Source organism: Sorex fumeus, unplaced genomic scaffold (assembly GCF_029834395.1).
Source record: "Sorex fumeus unplaced genomic scaffold, SorFum_2.1 ptg000008l, whole genome shotgun sequence".
Taxonomy (NCBI): domain Eukaryota; kingdom Metazoa; phylum Chordata; class Mammalia; order Eulipotyphla; family Soricidae; genus Sorex; species Sorex fumeus.
The window spans coordinates 50,242,393-50,265,063 of NW_026606065.1; the positions used below are offsets into that span (position 1 = coordinate 50,242,393).

At 38.0% G+C, this 22,671-nt stretch overlaps 1 protein-coding gene across 1 annotated transcript in view; it reads right to left on the bottom strand.

Annotated features, from left to right (window-relative positions):
* SCEL (sciellin) overlaps positions 1–22,671 on the bottom strand; it is an 86,691-nt gene that overhangs the window by 14,861 nt on the left and 49,159 nt on the right. The window contains exons 19-27 of the mRNA XM_056109976.1: positions 21,664–21,723; positions 19,657–19,716; positions 18,769–18,828; positions 15,399–15,417; positions 13,962–14,014; positions 13,291–13,353; positions 6,524–6,583; positions 6,331–6,390; positions 6,144–6,194 (exon numbers count right to left, since the gene is read on the bottom strand). Of these exons, the coding sequence (XP_055965951.1) occupies positions 6,144–6,194; positions 6,331–6,390; positions 6,524–6,583; positions 13,291–13,353; positions 13,962–14,014; positions 15,399–15,417; positions 18,769–18,828; positions 19,657–19,716; positions 21,664–21,723 (486 nt within the window). The remainder of the gene's footprint in view (positions 1–6,143; positions 6,195–6,330; positions 6,391–6,523; positions 6,584–13,290; positions 13,354–13,961; positions 14,015–15,398; positions 15,418–18,768; positions 18,829–19,656; positions 19,717–21,663; positions 21,724–22,671) is intronic.

Sequence of the window (22,671 nt, forward strand, 5' to 3'; positions counted from 1 at the left end):
AGGATATTCACCCAATACACATCCAACAAGGGGGTTGATATCAAGAATATGCAAAGTACTGGTTGAACTCAACAAGAAGAAAATATCCAACCCCATCAAAAAATGGGGCAACGAAATGAACAGAAACTTTCTCAAAGAAGAAATCCGAATGGCTAAATGGCACATGAGAAAATGCTCTACATCACTAATCATCAGGGAGATGCAGATCAAAACAACAATGAGATACCATTTCACACCACAGAGATTGGCCCACATCTTTCCTTAGTTTTGAATGTTGTATTCCTTAACCTCTCTCAAATTCCCAGCACCATTGCCATTACACCTCCAAATGCTTATGTTGGAATCCTGATTCTCTGGGTCAGAATGTGACTCTTATGAGACAGGGTGGGGTTGTTTGGGTTTTTTAGTATTGATAATCAAGTTCAAATGAGATCCTTAGGGTGGCCCCTAATCTGTATCCTTGTAAGAAGAGGACACTTGGATTCAGATAAACAAAGAGAAACAATGTAAAGACACAGGGTGATGGCTGTCTTCAACAAATCAAGAGGGGGGCCTACCACAGAGCCTTATCTCTTGTCTTTCAAATGGAACCAGCCCTACTGCCATATTCTTCTTGGACTTCTAGACCTCCAAACCCACAAGAAAATATATTCCTGTTTTAAGACATTTGTATCTTGTTACAGTGGTTCTTTCAACCACATCGATTTCAGCCCTTACTACTTAGTTTCTCAGTCTGTTGCTCACAGTCCATTTCCCTTGGCACATTCCAGAAACTGCTGTCATCTGTACATACTTCATCTTTGCCTCCTTGGCCACCTTTACAGATCACCCTGCAGGACATAATATTTGAGATCTTAGCTTGTCAGAGAGAGTAGAATTGGGTTTGCACCTGAGGAAGAAGACGAAAATCTTACAAATCCAACTCCAGGCAGATAAGCCCAAGCTGGAACCTATGCTTGCCTGCAAAGATGCACACTTCCCACATGCCATAATTACAAATCCCTGAATTGTGAATTCATATTATTATGGTTTTACAGCACTTTTCTTGATTTTATCAAACAGTGTCACATATCAAGTTTGACACTATAGAATATACAATTTTAATGTGAATAATCTACATGATTGTGTTGTGCTCAATATGCCAAGTACCAGTAACAATGATGGGTCCCATTCTCCTAACCCTGAAAGAGCATTGAAATGGCTCTTTTGAAATCTCAGGGCTAGGAAGAAGGAGACGTTACTGGTGCCTGCTTGAGGCAATCGATGAACAACAGGATGATCATGATTGTGATCGTGAACCTACATGAATTTTTCACACAAATAAAAATTACATATCACGAAAAGCACAGAATGTGTATTTGTTTCCTGATGGGCGGCATCAGAAAGACTTGAAGCTCCAATACAAGTTTAGATTCCTCAGAAAGCTTCCCAATTTGGAGATTTCAAAAATAAATTTTAATTCTTTAATTATGACCACAGCTATTACATTGTGTCTTGTCATGCTGTGAAAAGAAGACGAGGAACTGTGAGTCAAAGTGTGAAAAGCAGATTTTTATAGACGCCCAGTCAAATGTGAGAAGGTCAAGTAAAGGCTGCTGCCTTGGAAGGAAGGTTTTTATCATTTTGTATCTTTAGGAGTTCCAAGAAAAGTCACCAATTCTCAAGATACAGTGAAAAATTGTAGAAGAGATTTTAATTATTGCAACTAAAAGTGCTTCTAATGTAATTTTGCAATATTTGGAAAAATATTTTATCTATGTTATTACAATGTACTTTACTTTCCACTGCTCTTTTAAGTAGTACAACATGCCCTCTTACAGAGAATATTAAGGAAAAATAGGGATTCTGTAGATCAGGGTATTATAATGTCTCTCACAATTTTTTAGGATTAGTTATGCATGAGTGAAGTCATCTCTCACTCCAAACTGCTCTTCCTCTCTTATGAAGGTGTGGGAGGTATTTATTAAAAGCTACAAGATGTTTCTCTCTTGACAGCTACTTCAATTGCTTCTGTAGAGTATCTCACACTTTGCAAAATTAAGAACTTCAACACAAAAAAATTTTACTATGGTACTTTTATACAACAGTCAAGTCTTAGTCACTAAGCTTTAGTTGAGAAGAAATATCTATCTTTCTGTAAAGAGTGTGGAATATAGATAAATAAGCTATATAATTCCATAACTCTCATTGACATGTCAAATGGGGCCATACTTACATATTTTATAATTTGTTTCAGTGAGGGAGTCTTAAAGGATTTGTGTTAAATAAATTAACAGTCGTGGAGAGATTGAATAATTTACATAGTTTAAATATAAGATGTGGTCAAGAAATTCAGTATCTCTAATTCATCATCATTCACTTTGTCTCTGTCATAAGCAAAAAAATAATTGTTGGCTCAAGCAAGGAGTCATGTCAGACGCTACATATTCCTTTAGTGTGGTGGTGTACACGGAACTCAGAACTGGAAAGCAATAGTCTAAGTGAATGATCATAAGGTCTTAATTAATTTGAGATTAATCTTTAATTTATGGAGTACTTATAGAATTTAATATGTGCCAGATATTGTGCTATATACTATACATAAAAAAGTGAACAAGACAGAAATAATACTCCCTTTAGAAACCAGTCCTGGGGAGATGGCTTAGATGACTCACACATATGCTTTGTATGCAGCAACCCAGAATTCATCCCTAGCACCTCTTGGTCTCCCAGTAATTCTAGGAACGACTCTTGAGCCACCAATTTTGAAATATCCCTGAGCACCATCAGGCATGTCCCCTAAAGAAACTAAAATCAGAGACAGGTGATAAATAATAATTTGCTCTAAGAGACAAGTGCTCTGGGATGTGAAGGAGAGAGAACATCAACATCCAGAGAAGGATCTACTATAGCACAGTGTGTCATACTGACCTTCATAGAGACTAAGAGAAAATTAGAATGATACTGAAAGAATAAGAAGTTATGGGTGCAATTGCAATGGAGGAGGAGTAAGGAATATAGAGATAAAAGAGTATTTAGGTGGACTTTGGAGCATAATAATAGGAAGCCTATGGACGCCAGATCATAGATCACTTTGGAAACCACTTTAAGGACTATAGTTATTGTACAATGTCAATGGTAAGTCACTGAAGAATTTTATCAGAGGAATGACATGATCCTAGAAAGATAACTGCATTGTGGCAAATAGGAGGGCAAAGGTAAGAGTGGCAGCAGAGGGACCAGTTAGGAGATTGACCTTTATTCTTCTCTGTAGTAGTAGCAGGGCCTAAGGTACTAACATAAACAGAAGCATTCAGGTAACCTACCGAGATTAGATAATGAACCAGCAAAAAGTGTTGGGACTCCTGGCTCCCTATACCAACCTTCTGTTTTAAGCAGAAAGAAAAGAAATATGTAATAAGATGGGAAGAAAAAGGAACTCTTGCTAATACAAATACTGGAACGTCTGTGTCTTATAGGACAGTTTTTAAATGACTGGAAGGATAATATAAGAAATATTTCAGAATAACATTTTTTATTTCAAATGAATTATGCCTTGTCTAACTGTAGAGACACAGTGTCATCCTACTTTTCAATCTTCACTTGGGAGCAGCACTTTAGAGGCCATAGAAAAATGCAATCTCTCTTTAATGTTGTTTGTGCAAACATGAAATTCACTGCTGGAACTCCTGCAGTATCTCCCTGAATGGATGAAAATCCACATCGCCTTTGTTTGGGTTGTTGTGGCCCTAGAAGAATGCAACGCTTACATTCTGATCAGTGACTGAAGTTAATCCCACCCCTCACTGCGAATTAAATGTACAGCTGCCAGACATGTCAGCAAAGTCACACACACACAAAAAAAACCTCCTCTGCTTCACTGCTGTGACACTATTAAATAATCAACACTTCTGTCATGCTGAATTGGCTGTAAAAGTGCCTTATGGCTGTTATTCCTCCTGAGAGGCACGCAAAATCGCCCATTCAAACAAGCGGGCAGCAGAGATACTTTATAGATATAGGCAGCAGAACCAACTGCAGGAAGTCACTGTTTTGTCACGGGTACCAGTCTCTCCTATTTGTCTGTGTTGTAATGATGCTTGCATATCCTGTTTGATTTACAAATCCACAGTAACTACAAAAATCATAGGCATTGTTAGGTTATATTTGTGGACCAAGCTGCCATCTGAAAGAAATATGATGGCTAACATTTTTTTAATTTCCTTTTTTACTGTCATCCTATCTACATACTGGGAATGCTTTTATTTTATAGGGAGTTTATTAGGAGTTGATGGAAAAACAATAAAACTGGCCTTTCATATCTGTGGTCCACATGCACAGATGAGAAATATGGAGTATCATGGAGTTAGGCCTATGATGGCTGGGAGCACGTACAGACTGTGGCACCCGAAGGATCTGAATTTAGATCCAGAACGTGTTTTGGGGCTATTCCATATCTTTCTTGAATTATTTCTCTTCTCCACATTGGACATATGAATATATTTCTGATGGGACGGCTGTATGGACTAAATATGTAGAGAGCTGGTGAGATAGTACAGGAGTTAAGATACTTTGCTAACACATAGTAACACCAGTTACATCCCTGGCAATGCATATTATCCCCCAAGCACCACCAGCATTCCTGAGTTCCTACTGAGTGAGCCAAGAATAAGACCGAAATAAGGGTCACTACTGGATGTGACTCCAAAACCTAATATACTTAGACCTGTGTTTCTCAAATTCAGTGATACCAACCCCTTGGGGGTCACTGAACAATTTGAGAGGGTGAAAATGGCCTATGTGCAATTAAGGGGTCCCTTTTGGTTTTCTTTTTTTTTTAATCAAGGTACCGACAGTGATTTACAAAGTTATTCATAATCAAGTTTCAGGTATACAATTTCCCAGAACCAATCCCATCACCAGTATTAGGGACCACTCCTGGCTGGGATCACAGGCCATATGGATTTTCAGGGATTAAAACTGGGTCAGTTGCATGCAAGGCAAGTGCCCTAAGGGTTATACTATGTATCTGGCTCCCACTTTTTGTCTGTTTGCTTAAAGAGGATAGATTTCCATGGGGTTGCTGAGTGGGGTGTGTGTGTGTGTGTGTGTGTGTGTGTGTGTGTGTGTGTGTGTGTGTGTGTGTAAAGGAGGAAGCAGGTTAACTAAGTTTGGGAACCTCTGCATATATACTCAGTAAATGCTGCAAACTACATAGCAGCTGCTTTTTAGTACCCTTTGTACTTTCTCACTTGAGATACCCAATTCCCCTGTGAAAAAAGCCAGGAAACAGAAAGAGTAATGCTAAGTATTAAGGTAGTAGGTAGACAGGGAGATATAGGAGCTAAGTCAATCAGTGTATTACACAGTCCTTGTTCTATCACTTCAAGGCACTTTTCCATATGTAATTTGCTGTCTTCATCTCAATATTATCAGTATGATTCCCCACTATGTAGGTGTTGTGATAACATTTCAAATCAGTAGAACAATAGGGTCTTAAAATACAAACTCTGGAATATTATCTAGAGTCTTAAAGTGAATTGTAAGGGATTTGTAGAACTCAAAGTAGAAGTTGAAGGTTAAAATTTGCTTCAATATTTTGTGAATCCACATTATCTATGAATCATTTATTTGGGGGGGGGGCACATCTCCCTCTCCATAACACTGCAGTGATGCTCAGGAGTTGTGCCAGTGGTGTATTTGAACAATGTTCAAGACAGAACCCTCTTCTATCATGCAAAATATGCAGACTAGTCCTTTCAACTATATCCCTGTACCCACTTTTAAAAGTCTGAGTATCTGTTCTGCTGCTCTGTGAGCATCCATGTAAACCGTCAATTTGGTTCAACTTCTCTGACTGTTTTTTTCTTCTTATTTCATTTCACTTTACATTTCATTTCATTCTTTTTCCTATAGAAATCAACCACTCTTTGCTTTAATGCAATAAGGAAGTACAGACTGATTCCAAAGTGGTGCCATCGATTCTAGCAGAGTGTAACACACTTCCTTGATGACAGAAGACACATGGGTTATACATGTGTTCTCATTTAAACACTAAAGAAAAATAGAGGACATATTTTTCAAAAAAGAAGGAAGAGACAGGGTATGAATTCCTAATCTAAAAGCTTAAATACATGTGCAAATAGTCATGCAAAGTTTCTTACTGCTTAGAGTTCCTGAGTGCTGAACGGTTCACCTTAGCAAGATTATCTGGGCTGTTCAAAAGAGAAAACAGAAAAGTTCTATTAGCGATAGGTTTGTCTTTTGTGCTGGTCGATAGAGCCACATTATAAAGCCACTCCCTACCAGCAAGAAACAGTGGAAACTAAATGACTGAATTTATTTGATTACCTCTGATTGCTTTGGATGACTTCAGGATTCACCTTGATGAGGTTATTGAGATCCTGGTTTCTTTAAATAGAAAAAAAACAATAGGTTAATTTTAAAGTTTATTTGGTGAGATTATTAAGCTTATAAATTTGCTTGAAATAATAAAGTAAAAAATTTTTGTGACCAAAACACACAAATTAATGTAATCTAATACCTTAAGTTGTTGGTGAGAGTTTCAGGATTTACTTTGATGAGTTTATCAAGATCTTGATTTCTTTAAGTGGGAAAAAAAAGCAGCTTGTATTAGTGATAAGAAACGTTTAAGTTGATTGAAAATAGGAAGAGCTGATTAGGTATTTTAGGTAATTTAGTTTAGTATAAGAGGATTGATTAGATATAGAACGTTTTGGAAATAAGTTTTTAATAAATTCTTCGAGATAAATTATGATTATTCAGAAGAAAAATTACTCTGACAGTTTATTACCTGTGTCTCTTCAAAAGCATACTGGCTAATTGAGAATCTGAACTTTTTTGATCAGCAATGATCTCTAATTGCAAAAAATTATTCTTTAATTGCTTGACTATTGATTTATAATACTTGCTTCGAGGAGTACAGTTCCTGGAGAACAAAAGCTTTACCCTGGAATGTTTTTACACTATGAAGACAAAATTTGACTTTAATATACTTGTCAATTTTTTAAATCAAATGATCAAATTAGATATTATTTAAAATGGGGGGGATATTGGGGACATTGGTGGTGGAAAATGTGCACTGGTGGAGGGATGGATGTTCGTACATTGTATGACTGAAACTCAAACATGAAAGATTTGTAACTGTATTTCACAGTGATTCAATTAAAAATAGATACTATTTAAAAACAATGAGTTATAATACAGAGTGTATATTCATCATAAGTTGGTCAAGAAGGCTCCAGTAATCTATTAAAAATGTAACTTCTCTCTGCTATGATTTTTTTTTGCTTTTTTAGGTTACACCTGGTGATGCACAGGGGTTACACCTGGCTCATGCACTCAGGAATTCCTCCTGGCAGTGCTCGGGGAACCATATGGGATTCTGGGAATCAAACCCGGGTAGGACATGTGCAAGGCAAACGCTCTACCTGCTGTGCTATCGCTCCAGCCCCTGCTATGATTTTTCAAAATGGAATTAGGGTAGGGATATAGTAGAGGCAAGGCACTTTCCTTGCATGCAGCAACCCTAAATTCAGTCCCCCCCCCCCCCCGAGTACCACAGATGTGACTCCTGAGAACACAGTCAGGAGTAAGCTATGATCACAGCTGAAGGTGGTCCAAGTCCCTCCCACCACCATCACCACAAAATTGGAATTATACTCAATCATTCATGTTCAAATTAGTGAAATAATCTAAAAATATACTTCCTACTTGAAGTGCTAACAGTTTCTTAGTTACAGAGAAATGTTTCCAAATGATTTTCTTTCATTCTTGGTATCAGTGTTTTAAGGGTTATAAAGTAGTGGTCCTTTTACATTGAAAACAAGGTCAGAAAACCCTCCATGATATTGAGGCTAACGGTATCCTCAAAGATGACACTCCACTGACCAACCAAGTGGAAACAGATTAAAACAAATGGGACTATCTTAAATTAAGAAGCTTCTGCATCTCAAAAGATACAGTGACCAGAATACAAAGACAATCTACAGAATGGGAAAGGATATTTACCCAATATCCATCTCATAAGGGGTTGATATAAAGGATATACAAAGCACTGGTTGAACTCTACAAGAAGAAAACATCCAACCACATCAAAAAATGGGGTGATGAAATAAACAGAAACTTTTCCAAAGAAGAAAACTGAATGGCTAAAAGACACATTAGAAAATTCTCTACATCACTAATCATCAGGGAGATGAAGATTAAGAAAACAATGAGATATCATCTCATACCACAGAGACTGGCCCACATCCAAAAGAACAAAAGCAACCTGTGTTGGCATGGATGTGGAGAGAAAGGGACTCCCCTTCACTGCTGGTGGGAATACTGACTGGTTTAGCCCTTTTGGAAAACAGTATGGACGATTTTCAAAAAATTAGAAATTGAGCTCCCATTTGACCCAGCTATACCACTCCTGGGAATACATCCCAGAAAGGCAAAAAAGTACAGTCGAAATGACATTTGCACTTCTATGTTCATTGCTGCACTATTCACAATAGCCAAAATCCGGAAAAAAAACCCGAGTGCCCAAGAACAGATGACTGGTTAAAGAAACTTTGGTACATCTACACAATGGAGTACTATGCAGCTGTTAGAAAAGATGAAGTCATGAAATTTACATACAAGTGGTACTACATGGAAAGTATCATGCTAAATGAAATGAGTCATAAAGAGAGGGACAGATATAGAAAAATTGTATTCATCTGGAGAATATAAAGTAACAAAATAGGAGACTAACACCTGAGATATGTACCAGGAGGTTCACTCCATGGCTTGGAGGCCACCCGCACATGCTGGGGGAAAAGGCAGCTTAGATAGAGAAGGGAGCACCAAATAAAGGGTGTTGGGAGGATCCTCCCAGGATGAGAGATGCATGCTGAAAGTAGACTATAGACCTAACATGATTGCCACTCAATGCCTCTTTTGCAAACCACAGCAGCCAAAAGGAGAGAGAAAACAAAAGGGAATGCCCTGCCACAGGGGTGGGGTGGGATGGGGGGGATAGAGGGGGTGGGAAGGATACTGGAGCACTGGCGGCGGAGATTGGGTTTCTGGTGGAGGGATGGGTACTAAATCATTGTATAACTGAAACCCAAGCACAAAAATTGTAAGTCTACAATAGTACGTCATGGTGTTTCACTAATGAAAATAATAAAATAATAAATAAAAAATTACCTATAGGAGGAAAAAAGAAGAAAGCAGTGGTCCTATATGTTTCTCTAAACTGCTTCGCATTTATTTTGAGAAATATTAATCAGAAAGATCTGAGAAAAAGACATTCCTCTCCTCCATTCTACCCTCCAAATTTTTCCATAGAACATGCTTCCTATGGAAAGCTCAACCACTTAATTTGAGCCTTTCCATACTACTCTTACATACTCATGGTAGATAAAATTCCACTGAACGAAATTGCCAATAATATTTTAAATTATAGGTAATAAACTTGTGTCCTAAATACTGTTTAAGAAGTGATCAACATAGGAGAACTATCTAAAACATAATTTCTTTGTATACATTGATTATAACACTTGTTAAAAAGCTAAACTGGGGGTATGACTCACTGGTAAAGCACATGCCTTGTATGCATGAGCCCTGGGTTTAGGGACCAGAGAGATAGTACCGTGGGTAAGATATTTGTCTTGTACTTATCCAACCAGGGTTTGACCCCCTAGAACTGCTTATGGTCCTCTGAGCCCCAGCAGAAGTGATCCCTGAGCACAGAGCCAGGACTAAGCCTTGAGCACGATAGGTATGTCCCAAAAATCAAGAGACACAGACAGACAGAAATGTGACCCCCAACATGAACAAAAAATTTTAAAAGGATAAATGGGGTTTTCATGCTCCATAGCTCTAAAAAGTGGAACACGTATGATATGTGCTCGAGTTCCCCACGCTTCTTCCTCTGGAGTGCACAACTTCTAGAGCACTCTGGATGTCGCCTGATGGTTCCCAGCAAGACAGAACATCACCTCACTACCAGGCCCAGTGTTCCCCTGGGAAAGATGTCAAACTGCATTTGAAAACCAATAATCCTTAAAGTGATGTCACTTCCACCTCTTAAACAGATTATTTTATAAACAAACCTAACATAGGAGATATACTTTCAAAAGTGACAACATTTCAATGTATAAAATAACCTTTTATTTTATACATTTATTTTATACATTTATACTTTTAGTGTAACTGATATTCAGATACAAGTATGCTTGATAGTAAACTGCATAGAATATGTAAACACAGAGAACTTCTATTTTCACTATTCTGATGAGCATAGAAAATGTGACTCATCCAATAACCTAGAAAACTAATACCCAAGTTACTGTTTCACAAGCCCATTAAGAAACTCATTTTATATATAACAAGGCTAAGTGAAATCATCAGAAAGTTAAAGACAATTACCAGTTGATTTCACCCGTATGTAGAATATAAATTACCTAAGCAAATTATATAGCAAAAACACAATAAAAATAACCCTTAGACTCTGAAAAATAGGGTGGTTACAGAGGGAAAGGTAGAGAGAATAGAGGTCTTAGTTTGACAGTGTTATTGCATTAGAAATAAAATAAATTAAATAAAATGGGTATGTAGAGGGATATCCACATATATAGGAGTGGACTTTATGATCCTTAAATTATACATTATAAATCAATGCTAAATCGATTTTCAAAGATACATTTTACATCACAGTCTAATATTCTCAATTCAGACATGTAGATAGACACATGTGTTGTAAAATTGTATGTTTTCTGAAATAACTCCCTAACTACTTAAGAACTCTTATCTACGCTATTTACTATTTTTAATTTGGGATCATTCTGATGAACCAGTGACAATATCAATTATAAAAACTTTTAGTGGGTTATGACCCACAGTTTGAATATTAATTTAGGAAACATAAATGTATGTTATTTTCTACCACTATTCCTAAAAAGACATCACTGTATTTAATAAAATTAGAATCTCAGTAACAACTTTAAATTATCTTGATTGTTAGCACACAATTTATCTCAAAGAATTGAAAGCAACAAATATATAGACATTTTTCTGGGTCTCAAAATCCTGAGAAAAACAAAACCCATATCTAAACCATATATGTAATATTTTTTCCTAGTCAGGTTACTGCTTTCATTTATTTTACATTAATAATGTGAATGATACATTAGAATTTGACAGAGCCAAGTGGTGGTGGAGCAAACTAAGCAGAGCTCAGGACTACTCCTGAATCAGTCTCAGGGGTTGCCCCCAACAGTGCTCAGGAGTCTGGGGATTGAACCCAGAGCTCTCACATGCAAACCCGGCACTTAGCCCACTGAGTAACTTCTTCACTCCCCTACATTAGAATTTTTTTTTTTTGCTTTTTGTGTCACACCTGGCTATGCACAGGGGTTACTCCTGGCTCTGTACTCAGGAATCATCCCTGGCGGTACTCAGAGGACCATATGGGAGGATACTGCGAATCAAACCCGGGTTGGCCGCGTGCAAGGCAAACGACCTACCCGCTGTGCTATTGCTCCAGCCCCTACGTTAGAATTTTTGTTAACTCTTGTTACTTCTTAGTATTTAAAAAGCTATAAGACATTTTAACATCATTTGCACATTCATACTTTTGTCATTTACAAAGTAATCTTTCTAGTGAGCAGGTGAGATGAATGGAGGAAAATACCTCCTTCTATTTCCGTGGCAAGAGCAATGAAATACTTGCTTTAGGAGTGTCTTGAATTTCTGGAGAATTTGGTTATGATTCATTTTTTATGGCAAAAGTTGTTTCTGTGGTTTAAAGATCATTATTTGCACTGCTGGTTAGAAAAATTCTAATCAAAAGACTATGAGGAACCTCAGTATTCCTATCTGTAAAATGAGAAGATTGAATTGGATCATCTCTATGGCTTTCCCAAATCTGATACTGCCTGTTCCTAAGAAACACGACTACAAATTTATGCCTGTCACATCCATTAAATTAGCTATTCAGTATCTTTTTTTAAAATATGCAACTTGCTAAGAAGACATTCTATATTCAGGAAGCAGTACACAAGTACTCCAAAATGTAATATATTAAATTGACAACCTATTATTGTCTTGGGGTAACATCTCTGTGCTCTTGGTACATAATTTGCTTTAATCTATGATAATTGCCTGCTGTTAATAAGATTGAATATGTCTACTGAATTCTCTTTTTGGCATCCACGGCCTATAATTATACCTAATATGCAACTAATGATACCTAGTTGTAAGCTTCCAACACAGTAGGTGCTCAGTAATTATTCACTGCCAAATAGATCACAGAAATACTATTAGTTTTCCACTAGATTTCTTTGTGGCCCTGGCCAAATCATGTAACCTTTCTGAGTCAATAAGTTGACTGAAATGTTGGTTTTCAAAATTGTTCAAACTAACTGGGATATGAGCTGTATGAGATTCCTTTCATTTATAAAAGTTTGTGATTTCTATCCATAAAAGGAAATAATGAAACACTTTTTGATATATATCTTAAGTGTGTGTGTGTGTGTGTGTGTGTAAAATATTACAAGAATCTTCACATAAGCTGAGTAGGAGAGAGTTTATTCCAAGAATCAACTTTAGGTTCATAACATTTTTGGAAGAAACAAACCATCTAAGAAGAAATACATCTCATAAAATTACTACTAAAAACTCTTCTTAAAAAAGTACTAAATAGTATTTCTGATGAGTATAATGAATTGGTTAGATTTTTTCTAATTAACTATCATTAATGAATGTAATAAATCCCCAACAAATGGTATTATTAACATTAATACTGTAGCACTGTAGCACTGTCCTCCCTTTGTTCATCAATTTGCTTGAGGGGGTCCCAGTAACGTCTCCATTGTGAGACTTGTTATGTTTTTGGCATACTGAATATACCACAGGGAGCTTGCCAGGCTCTGCCGTGTGGGCAGGATACTCTTGGTAGCTTGCTGGGCTCCCAGATAGAGACAGAGGAATCAAACCTGGGTCGGCTGCGTGCAAGGCAAACATCCTACCCACTGTGCTATCGCTCCAGCCCACTGTGCTATCACTCCAGCCTGGATTAATACTATAAAGAAAATATATAAATGATTTATAGATGAGCTATGTTTCTATCCCGTTCCCTTCAATTGCTTAACTTGAAGTTGAAAGAAGTGAATTCATAACTATATGTTTTTTCAGCTTCGTCTCTTGTTACATAAAAAATTGTGACACAATTGACCCGCTGAATGTACAAGTCATTTATATCCAACTTATGCCTAAGATTGAGAAACAAAACAAAATAAATAAATAATATTCTCTTACCGAGTTGTGATTTTGACAGCTTTCGGGTTTACTTTAATTAGTTCATCAAGACTTTGTTCAGAGCTAAAACAACATAAAATATAAGATAAATTACACCTGAAATCAGGAAATTTTATGTCTGTAATTTTTTCCTTGTAATTCTTTTGGAAAATTGGGTATAGCTTGGAGTTTCTTTGATCCATTTTCTTAATTTATGTTTCATTGTGTATCTCATATTTTCTTATTTCTTAACTTCTTAGGAAGATAGCCATACATTTGATGTCAATATCATATAAGCTATTTTAATCAAGTCTAGGAATATTATATTTTTCTCAGGAGTCATTTAAAATTTCATCACTGAGTTTTCAAAGATAATAAAGTGACTGTTCTTTGGTTTATTAAGTTTTATAAACTTATAATCTTTAGAGGAAAATTCTAGTCACATCATTGTATCAAACTTCTCATGTTGAAATTATATAGAATTAGCTTCAATATTACAAATTTAAATAATATTATAGTAAAATTATAATGCACTTATAAAAGAATAATCTATATAATATTTTACATATAAATAAATGAATGTATTTTCATCTCAAAATATACCCTTCCAAAATGTTGTTACACAAATAATCCTATTTCTGGCGTAAGTTGGAGCGTTTATCATGAGTCTCTGATAATCTTAATAAACTCGCTTCTTATTTGCTGAGGGGACTACTTTGATGAGATTGTCCAGGCCTTGGTTCTCCTAAGGGTGATAATTTCCAATAGTTGGTAAAATCAACTAAAATTAAAATCACTTGTGCGCATTTTTCTTTTTTTTTTTCTTTTTGGGCCACACCCGAAGATGCTTATGGGCTACTCCTGGCTCTGCACTCAGGAATCACTCATGGTGGTGCTCAGGGGATTATATGAGGTGCTGGGAATGAAAACCATGTCAGCCACGTGCAAGGCAAGCTCCCTACCCTCTGTACTATTTCTCTGTCCCTGTCAGTTTTCAACCTTAATGCTTAATCAAATTATTCTTGCCAATTTAAACCTTAATCATCACTATAGAGAAATAATTCAGGGTTTGGAATATAAATCAGCAATGGAGCATTGCCACTATTCCTGACACCTCAAAAATTAGAAAAGTATCACTGTATCACTGTCATCCTATTGCTCATCAATTTGCTCAAGCAGGCACCAGTAACGTCTCCATTGTGAGAATTGTTATTACTGTTTTTGGCATATTGTATACGCCATGGGGAGCTTGTCAGTCTGTGCCAGGCAGGTGGGATACTCTCGGTAGCTTGCCAGACTCTCCGAGAGGGACAGAAGAATCGAACCCGGGTCAGCCGTGTGCAAGGCTACCCGCTGTGCTATCACTCTAACCCTTAAAAATAGTCACTGTCACTGTCACTGTCCTCCCATAGTTCATCGATTTGCTCGAGTGGGCCCAGTAATATCTCCATTGTGAGACTTGTTGTTACCGTGTTTGGCATATCTAATACGTCATGGGTAGCTTGGCAGGCTTTGCTGTGGGGGCGAAATACTCTCGGGGTAGCTTGCCGGGCTCTCTGAGAGGGGCAAAGGAATCGAACCCGGGTCGCCTGGGTTTGCCACATGCAAGGCAAATGCCGTACCCACTGTGCTATCGCTCCAGCCCTTAAAAATAGTGATCAACAAAAATCTCATCTGCCTGTCTTCTGAGTGATGAGAAAAGGTTTGAGTAAAGGATGAAAGCAAGTGGGTCTAAAGAGCTTAAGCCAAGGAGACAGGCCCTGGAACATGAAAAGTAAATTATTTATGATGTCTACTTTCTCTTTGCTTCCCCTTTCTCCTTAAAAATAAAAATATAAAACTTTATTTAAAAACAATTTAAAATATTTTTAAAATTATTCAGAAACGCAAATTTAGGAAATATATATAACATGGACATCTAACTCTGAAGTATTACTCAAATCACTTTAGAATCATTCTTTTTGCAGTGCTAAATCAGGACAAGTAAGGCTTCAGACGATATATATATATATTTTTTTTCTAAACACTCAACTAGTCAACTATAGCTCAGAGATCTTTTTTTTATCATCACAAAGAACCTCATATCAATCCTATTAACACCAAAGGCCTATACAATAAATTTAATATACCTTATTATTGGGCAATAAGCTATATATTTCAAAAAGAAAAAAATCCCAGATTCTTAGGTAAAGGCCCTCCCGTTGATCGTCGATTTGCTCGAGCGGGCCCAGTAACGTCTCCATTGGAGACTTTGTTGTTACTGTGTCTGGCATATCGAATACTCTCAGTAGCTTGCCAGGCTCTCCGAGGGGGCGGAGGAATCGAACTCGGGTCGGCCATGTTGGCCGCTTGTAAGGCGAACGCCCTACCCGCTGTGCTATCGCTCCAGCCCTTAGACCACTTATAATTAATCTTTATGATTAACCTGTAATCTTAACAAACATATGCCCTCATGTGCATTAGTATATTCTATCATGATTAACTATATGAAATTAAAATTTAGAGGATCACAATTGTTGAGTGTCAATAATTTGTAGGTTCAACCCAATGGATAATTGCTTTGATATTTTCTATAAATTAACCATTAATGCTGTGAAGACCAACAAAGGGGGGAAAAGCAAAAATAAAAAGTAATAGTCAAAAGGAAAAATAGAAAAAAGGAAATAAATGAAGGATAAGATTTCTTCAATGAAAACTTTCTCTTGACTGCTTCCCTCTGGGAAATTATTTTAGGGCAATATTTCATATGCTGGGGATTCCAGTTTGCTTAGAGAAAATCCCAAACCTGGAACTCAAATCCCATATTTGTAAGAGATCATTCCTGTCTTAAGAAATTCTCTCTTTGGGGGTATGGTGCCGCAGCAGGTCAATCTGTACCTGTGAGGCGAGTGCATCTGCAGCCTGATGGCACCTTCAGACTTCCAGATACCCGAAAATTGCTGCTGTGCCTTTGGCCAGACCCCAAAAACTTGGGGCAAGGTTTACCAAGAAAGTAAATGGCCAAAAGTTAGGTATGTGGGAAACACACCCACAAACCACCTCCGGCTCAGCTCTATAACTGGAGGCATGGCCTCTCTGGTTCCTGATTGAACTGCTTAATGGCCATGATCCCAGAGACTCAGAAACAAATCTTGAAACCCAGTGGTTTTTGGCAGAAATGCGTCCAGTCCCTGCAGAAGGTTATCGGCACTGGGAGAACCCAGGTGGGAATAGGTTTTGTGCCTTGGCCTGTTTCCCCTGGTGGTCCAGTGGCCGCAATCCTCCAGAGGCACTGGACAGTCAGGTTTGGGTCCGCAGTGATGAGACATTTTGGGCCAAACGAGATGGGGGTGTAGCCGGTCCTGTCCTCCCCACCCCAAGGAGACCCCAAGTCATCGCCCACTAATGGCTTCTTTGGCTCCTGATCAAGCTGCTTAACGGCCATAATCCAAGAGATTCAGAAACAAATCTCGAAACCCAGTGATTTTTGGCAGAAATGCGCCTGGACCCCACAGTAGGTTACTGTCGCTGGGCCACCCCAAGGGGGGAAGAGTATTGTCTCTCCGCCTGCTTCCCCCTAGCCAGCTTGGTGGCCACCATACGCCAGAGGCCACTGGACAGTCAGGTTTAGGCCCTCAGTGATGAGACGCACAGGGCCTTGTGGGATGGGGGGGAGCTGGTCCTTTTCCTCCTCGTCCCAACGAGGCCCCGAGTCGCTGCCCATGAACGGCCTTTCTGGCTCCTGATCAAGCTGCTTAACGGCCATGATCCCAAAAACGCAGGAGCAAATTTTGGAACCCAGCAGGTTTTGGCAGAAATCCCTTCAGATTTAAGTGTTAAAATTTTGGAATTTCAAAAGCGCACAGCCACTACTGCAGCCACACAACATCATATGTTATTCATAACCAGCAATAGAAAACAAATTGTCTACGGTTTTCTTTTCAGCAGATCTGAGTGTTGGGGTAAAATCTCAAATAATAATGGTGGGTCTGGTGTCAAAATATTGAATATAATCAAAGTAGAGAGAGAGTAATGTGGAAATCATCTGCCCCACAGGTAGGGGAGAGTGTGGGATGGGGGTATACTGGGGTTGTTGGGGGTGGATAATGGGCACTGGTGAAGGTATGGGTGTTTCATTGTATGACCGAGACTTAGACCCAAAAACTTTGTAACTGCTCTCACAGTGATTCAATAAATAAAATTATAAAAAATGAGAAGGAAAGGCACAGTCTCCTGCCCCCACACCTGGCTGTCCTCGCCGGGGCCCCTTGGAGGGGAGCGGGTTGAGTTTCCCTCCCCGCCCCGACCAGGGCTCTGGCAGCCGAAGACCTCCAGGACCAGCCACCACCATGCTGAGACCACTCTCCAGATGCATGAAGGTACCAGCAGAGGAACAAAGGCATGCAGGTCCTGGGGCTGAGATTTCCAAGCCTGCTCAGATCGGGGCTGAGCATCCTCCACCCAGATCCTCCACCTTCCAGTAGGCAGGGGTCACACCCACCAACTGGCCCCCTGGCGCTGTGTAATCCCATCAACGGCCAAGACTCAGAGACTATAAAACCCAGCTCCCGTAAGCGCGACATCTTATTATCTCATTCCTACTTTGAACAAACTGGCAGGCTACCGAATGTAACCTGCCCACACGTCAGAGTCTGGCAAACTCCCCGTGGCGTACCCAATATGCCAAACACCAGTAACAATGATGGGTCTCGTTCTCCTAACTCTGAAAGAGCCTTGAATATGGCACTATTTTAAAAATCCCAGGGCTAGGACGAAGGAGATATTACTGGGGCCTGCTTGAGGCAATCGACAAATGGTCGTGATTGTGAGAAGGAAAAGTAAGGTGGAGTTCATGCCCAATTCAGTCAGCTAATCAGTGGCTGAATAAATAGCAGTACTCACACATTAAAAAAAAAAGATAAAAAAATTCTCTCTTCACTAAAGTCCAGGACCCTTGGCAGGGACTTGAACATCAAGTTTCTTTTTTCTTTTTTTTTTTGCAAGTATTTGCATGTGAGTCTTTTTTTTTTTAATTGTTATTAGTGAAACACCATGAGGTACAGGTGTAGACTTACAAATTTTTGTGCTTGGGTTTCAGTTATACAATGATCAAGTACCCATCCCTCCACCAGTGCCCATTCTCCACCACCACTGATCCCAGCGTCCCTCCCACCCACCATCCCCCCATTCCACCCTGCCTCTGTGGCAGGGCATTCCCTTTTGTTTTCTCTCTCTCTTTCTCTCTCTCTCTCTCTCTCTCTCTCTCTCTCTCTCTCTCTCTCTCTCTTTCTCTCTTTCTGGGTGCTGTGGTTTGCAAAAGAGGCATTGAGTGGCAATTATTTTCAGACTATAGTCTACTTTCAGCATGCATCTCCCATCTTGGGAGGATCCTCCCAACACCCTTTATTTGGTGCTCCCTTCTCTATCTGAGCTGCCTTTTCCCCCAGCATGTGTGGCTGATGACATTTGCTAAGTTAAGTAGGAAGAAAAGAAGAGAGAGAACAATTCAATAAACCTTACCCTTGCTTAATTTTCTTCATTTCAGGAGTCACTTTGGTGAGACTGTCAAGATTTTGACCCCTTTACAATATGGAAGAAAGGATCAAATCAGTGATCAGTTTATCTCATGTGACTGCACCTATCAAACATTTGCATTATAAAAACGTTTTATTTGCTATAAATAAATATTGCCTGCTTGAGCTAATTGATGAACAATGAGAGGACAGTGCTACAGTGCTACAGACAAACATAATACATTTATTTTATTAAAAAGTATTTATTATAACATATCAACAACAAAGTCTCCAATGGAGACGTTACTGGGCCCGCTCGAGCAAATCAATGAACAACGGGAGGACAGTGACAGCGACAGTGACAGTGACATCCTTAGGAGTTATAGTTTCTGAGCATTGACACATACATAAGGTAAATAAGTATATATAACTAATTACAGATTCATAGAAATAATGGACAGTAATGGTTTCCAAAATTCATAATGTACTGTTCTAAATGATTTACATAATTTGCATGAATTAATCTTCAAATTAATCCTATGACAGAGGAAGTATTACCTGATTTCACAAGGCAAAAACTCAGAAACTGAGATATTCGTTTCTTGACATAAATAGCATTTGTAGGGCTGGAATTTAAAGCTCAATACCCTAACCCCTATCTTGTTGGGTTACTGAATAAATCAATGTTGGAAATCGCTAGGAGTACCTAGTCTGATTTCCTCATTTTGACAATGAGAAAATAGTTCAAACCAAGGAACCAATAGATAGCTTGTCTTGGAGGCTGGGTGATTTTTCTTGAATTATTTGAAATTTAGTGTTAGTCTGCGGAAATGATGGTTTAATAATTATGTTTTCAAACTTGGTTAGTACTAAACAAAAAAGTATTAAATCTTACCCTTGTACATTTTTATCTGTTCTTGGATTCACTTTGATGAGGTTATCACACTCCTTGGAACTTTATACAATAAAAGCAAAAACATGCTAAGTAATGATGAAATTAAATCAAGTCAATATTTTAATTTGAAGGATATATGTACTCAAGTTGCATTTTGCTAACTTTTTAAAAAAAATCAATACCAGAGTATGCCATTAATTTAAAAAGAAGAATTTTCTTTTTTAAGTGGAGATTCACACTGAGCAGTATCCCAGGGCTACCCCAGGTATGCTACTTTGGGGGTTGCTCCCAGGGGTACTGAGAGGATCATGCAGGGTTGATGATCAAATCTGGGGGTCTCATCTGCAAAGCATGTGTCAACTCTTTGAATTATCTCCCTAGTCATAAAAAAACAATTTTCCTATCATCTAAATCATTGATATATTGTCTCAGTCCCTTACTTGTTCTCAAAATAAGCCCATAAATTAGGGCAAGATTTAATTTTTAAAAATCAATGCAATAACTGAAAGGATTTGCCAGAAGTTCTTACCTGCTCTCTATTCTAGTGAATACTATTGCTATACATAGATTTTATATGTATTTTAATAATTTCCATGTTTTTACTTTTTTCTTCAAAAAGATTTAGAAGAATAACAATTTGCAAGAACTATTTTGAAGGACTTTCCTTCCCTCACCCCTGTAGTTATTTTCTATGATGATGTCACTTCATCATGAGATACAATTGAAGAGGCTTTTTTTTGTTTTTTGTTTTTTGGTTTAGGGGAGTCACACCCAGAAGTGCCCAGGACCAATTTTTGGCTTGATGCTCAGGGGTCACTGTTAGTGGTTCTGAGTGTACAATTTTGTGTTGGGAATCCATCCCCTACTTCATGAATGCAAGGCATGTACTCCAGCCCTTTGAGTTATCTCCCCAGTCAATAGAAACTAATCTTAGTGCCATGCAGATGTGGTCAAAAACAGTTGACATTCACTGTTGACAAACTGGTGTGCAGTTTGTAACCACTGTGCAAACTTTACACACATTTGGTTAGCAATAGATGTCGATGAGTGATTTTCAACAGACACACATAATTGTCTTAGACTATAGTAAGGTAGTTGAACATAAAACCCATCATGATTTTCTTACTAACCTTTGCATTTTGTTATCTATTAAAAATGTAGCACAAAATAGCCACATTGAGAATCATAATAACACAAAACAGAATGCAAAGAATGACATGGGAGGCAAAGAAGACAAGCAGAGCATGAAAAAGGAGGAGGAGGAGGAGGAGGAGGAGGAGGAGGAGGAGGAGGAGGAGGAGGAAGAGGAGGAGGAGAAGGAGGAGGAAGAGGAGGAGGAGAAGGAGAAGAAGGAGAAGAAGAGCATAAAGAAGCAAAGAAGACAAGCAGAGCATAAAGAAGACAAGCAGAGTATAAGGTTAAGGTGTTTGCCTTGCATGCTTCTGATCTTAGTTTAATCCTCAGCACCAGTTCTGATCCCCTACCACTGCTAAGGCTGATCCCTAAGCACAAGCCAGGATTACGCCCCGAGCACCGCTGGATGTGAACAAATGAAAAAGGAGGAAAGAAAGAAATTTCTAGAAAAACTCAACAGTATAAAAGAATGTGAAACCTGTTCTTGATAGATCACATGAGAGGACTTCTTTTCTCTTTCTTTCTTTCTTTCTTCTTTCTTTTTTTGTTGAGGGTGGGAGATGAGGGAGTATGAACCAGATATTTGCATTGAAGGAGAATTGTTTTATTTTAAAAACAAATTAAAAAGATATATTTTATGTCTATTACTTCACTTGACTCTTAGAACAATCAAGCAACAAATAGACTGAAAATATGGTTCTGATTTTATAGTCAAAGAAATCTCGGTTAAGGGTGTTTAAGAGATTTACTGAAAGACATCAAGCTGGGAAGTAATAGTTTGGACTTTCAGTTTTCAATTCAAATGTTTTACTACTGAGTGTCATAAATTGGTGTAGATAAAAAAAGGAAGATAGATCAAGACATAATCCTTACCGTGGGCTACTTCTCTTTTCTTCAAGGGTCACTTTGATGAGATTATCAAGGCTTTGGCCCCTTTAATACATAGAAGAAATAATAAGGTTAATAACAAGCAGATAAGTGGATAAAACTGTCAATTAAAACTCAAAAACTGTATAAATACCCACTGAGATGGCTGAAAAAGAGTTTAAATTGTTAAAACCAACTTTACAGGAGTATATAAAGATTTATACATCTTAAAAACAGGGAGATAATTCTTTAATCTTGGAACCATGAAGCCTAGATAATACTACACACTGTCTTTATTTTGATCCATTTACTGCAATGATCTTAGCCTCTGATAGTACACTAAACATTTTGTAAAAGTCAATAATATAGTGCTCATGGAACAATCCAGAAGGCACATCCTCTTCATATCAACCTCCAACAGGCTACGGAATTTTAAATCAGTTTTGCAGAATTTGTATTTTGTAAATTAACACTTGTTAGCAGATTTTCTTTTCATTATACTGGACTGAAATGAAGATAGCAATTTGTTAAATTCCATGATTCTATAGCCTGGTATCTGCTTTTAGTATTTATAGTGGTGTATCAAAATTGTGAAATTTAGTTGTGTGGGCAACAACTACATTTTAATCTACTTTAGGGATATAAAAACCTATAGTAGTCTGAAAGAGGGACCACATTTACTGTATTATGAAATTCCACAGTCACTGAAGACATGCTAGTATTTATTGTCACTAGTATATCCTGCTTCAGATTCTACTGGAATTTATTTTTTCATAAGTATTTACATTTACATACATGCAGCCCCACCCAGAATTCCTATGATCTTCAGAGGAAACTAGGGGTAAAGAAATTCCACTGAAAAGTACTTTTACACTGCTTATCCATGCTCTAAAACTGTATCACCAAGTTTCTACAGAACATCAAATATACAGGTAGTTAGAACAAACAGATGCTGATGCAAATTTTCACTTGATCCAGATGTCTGAGAATGTTTATATCCAGGCTAAAGGCAGC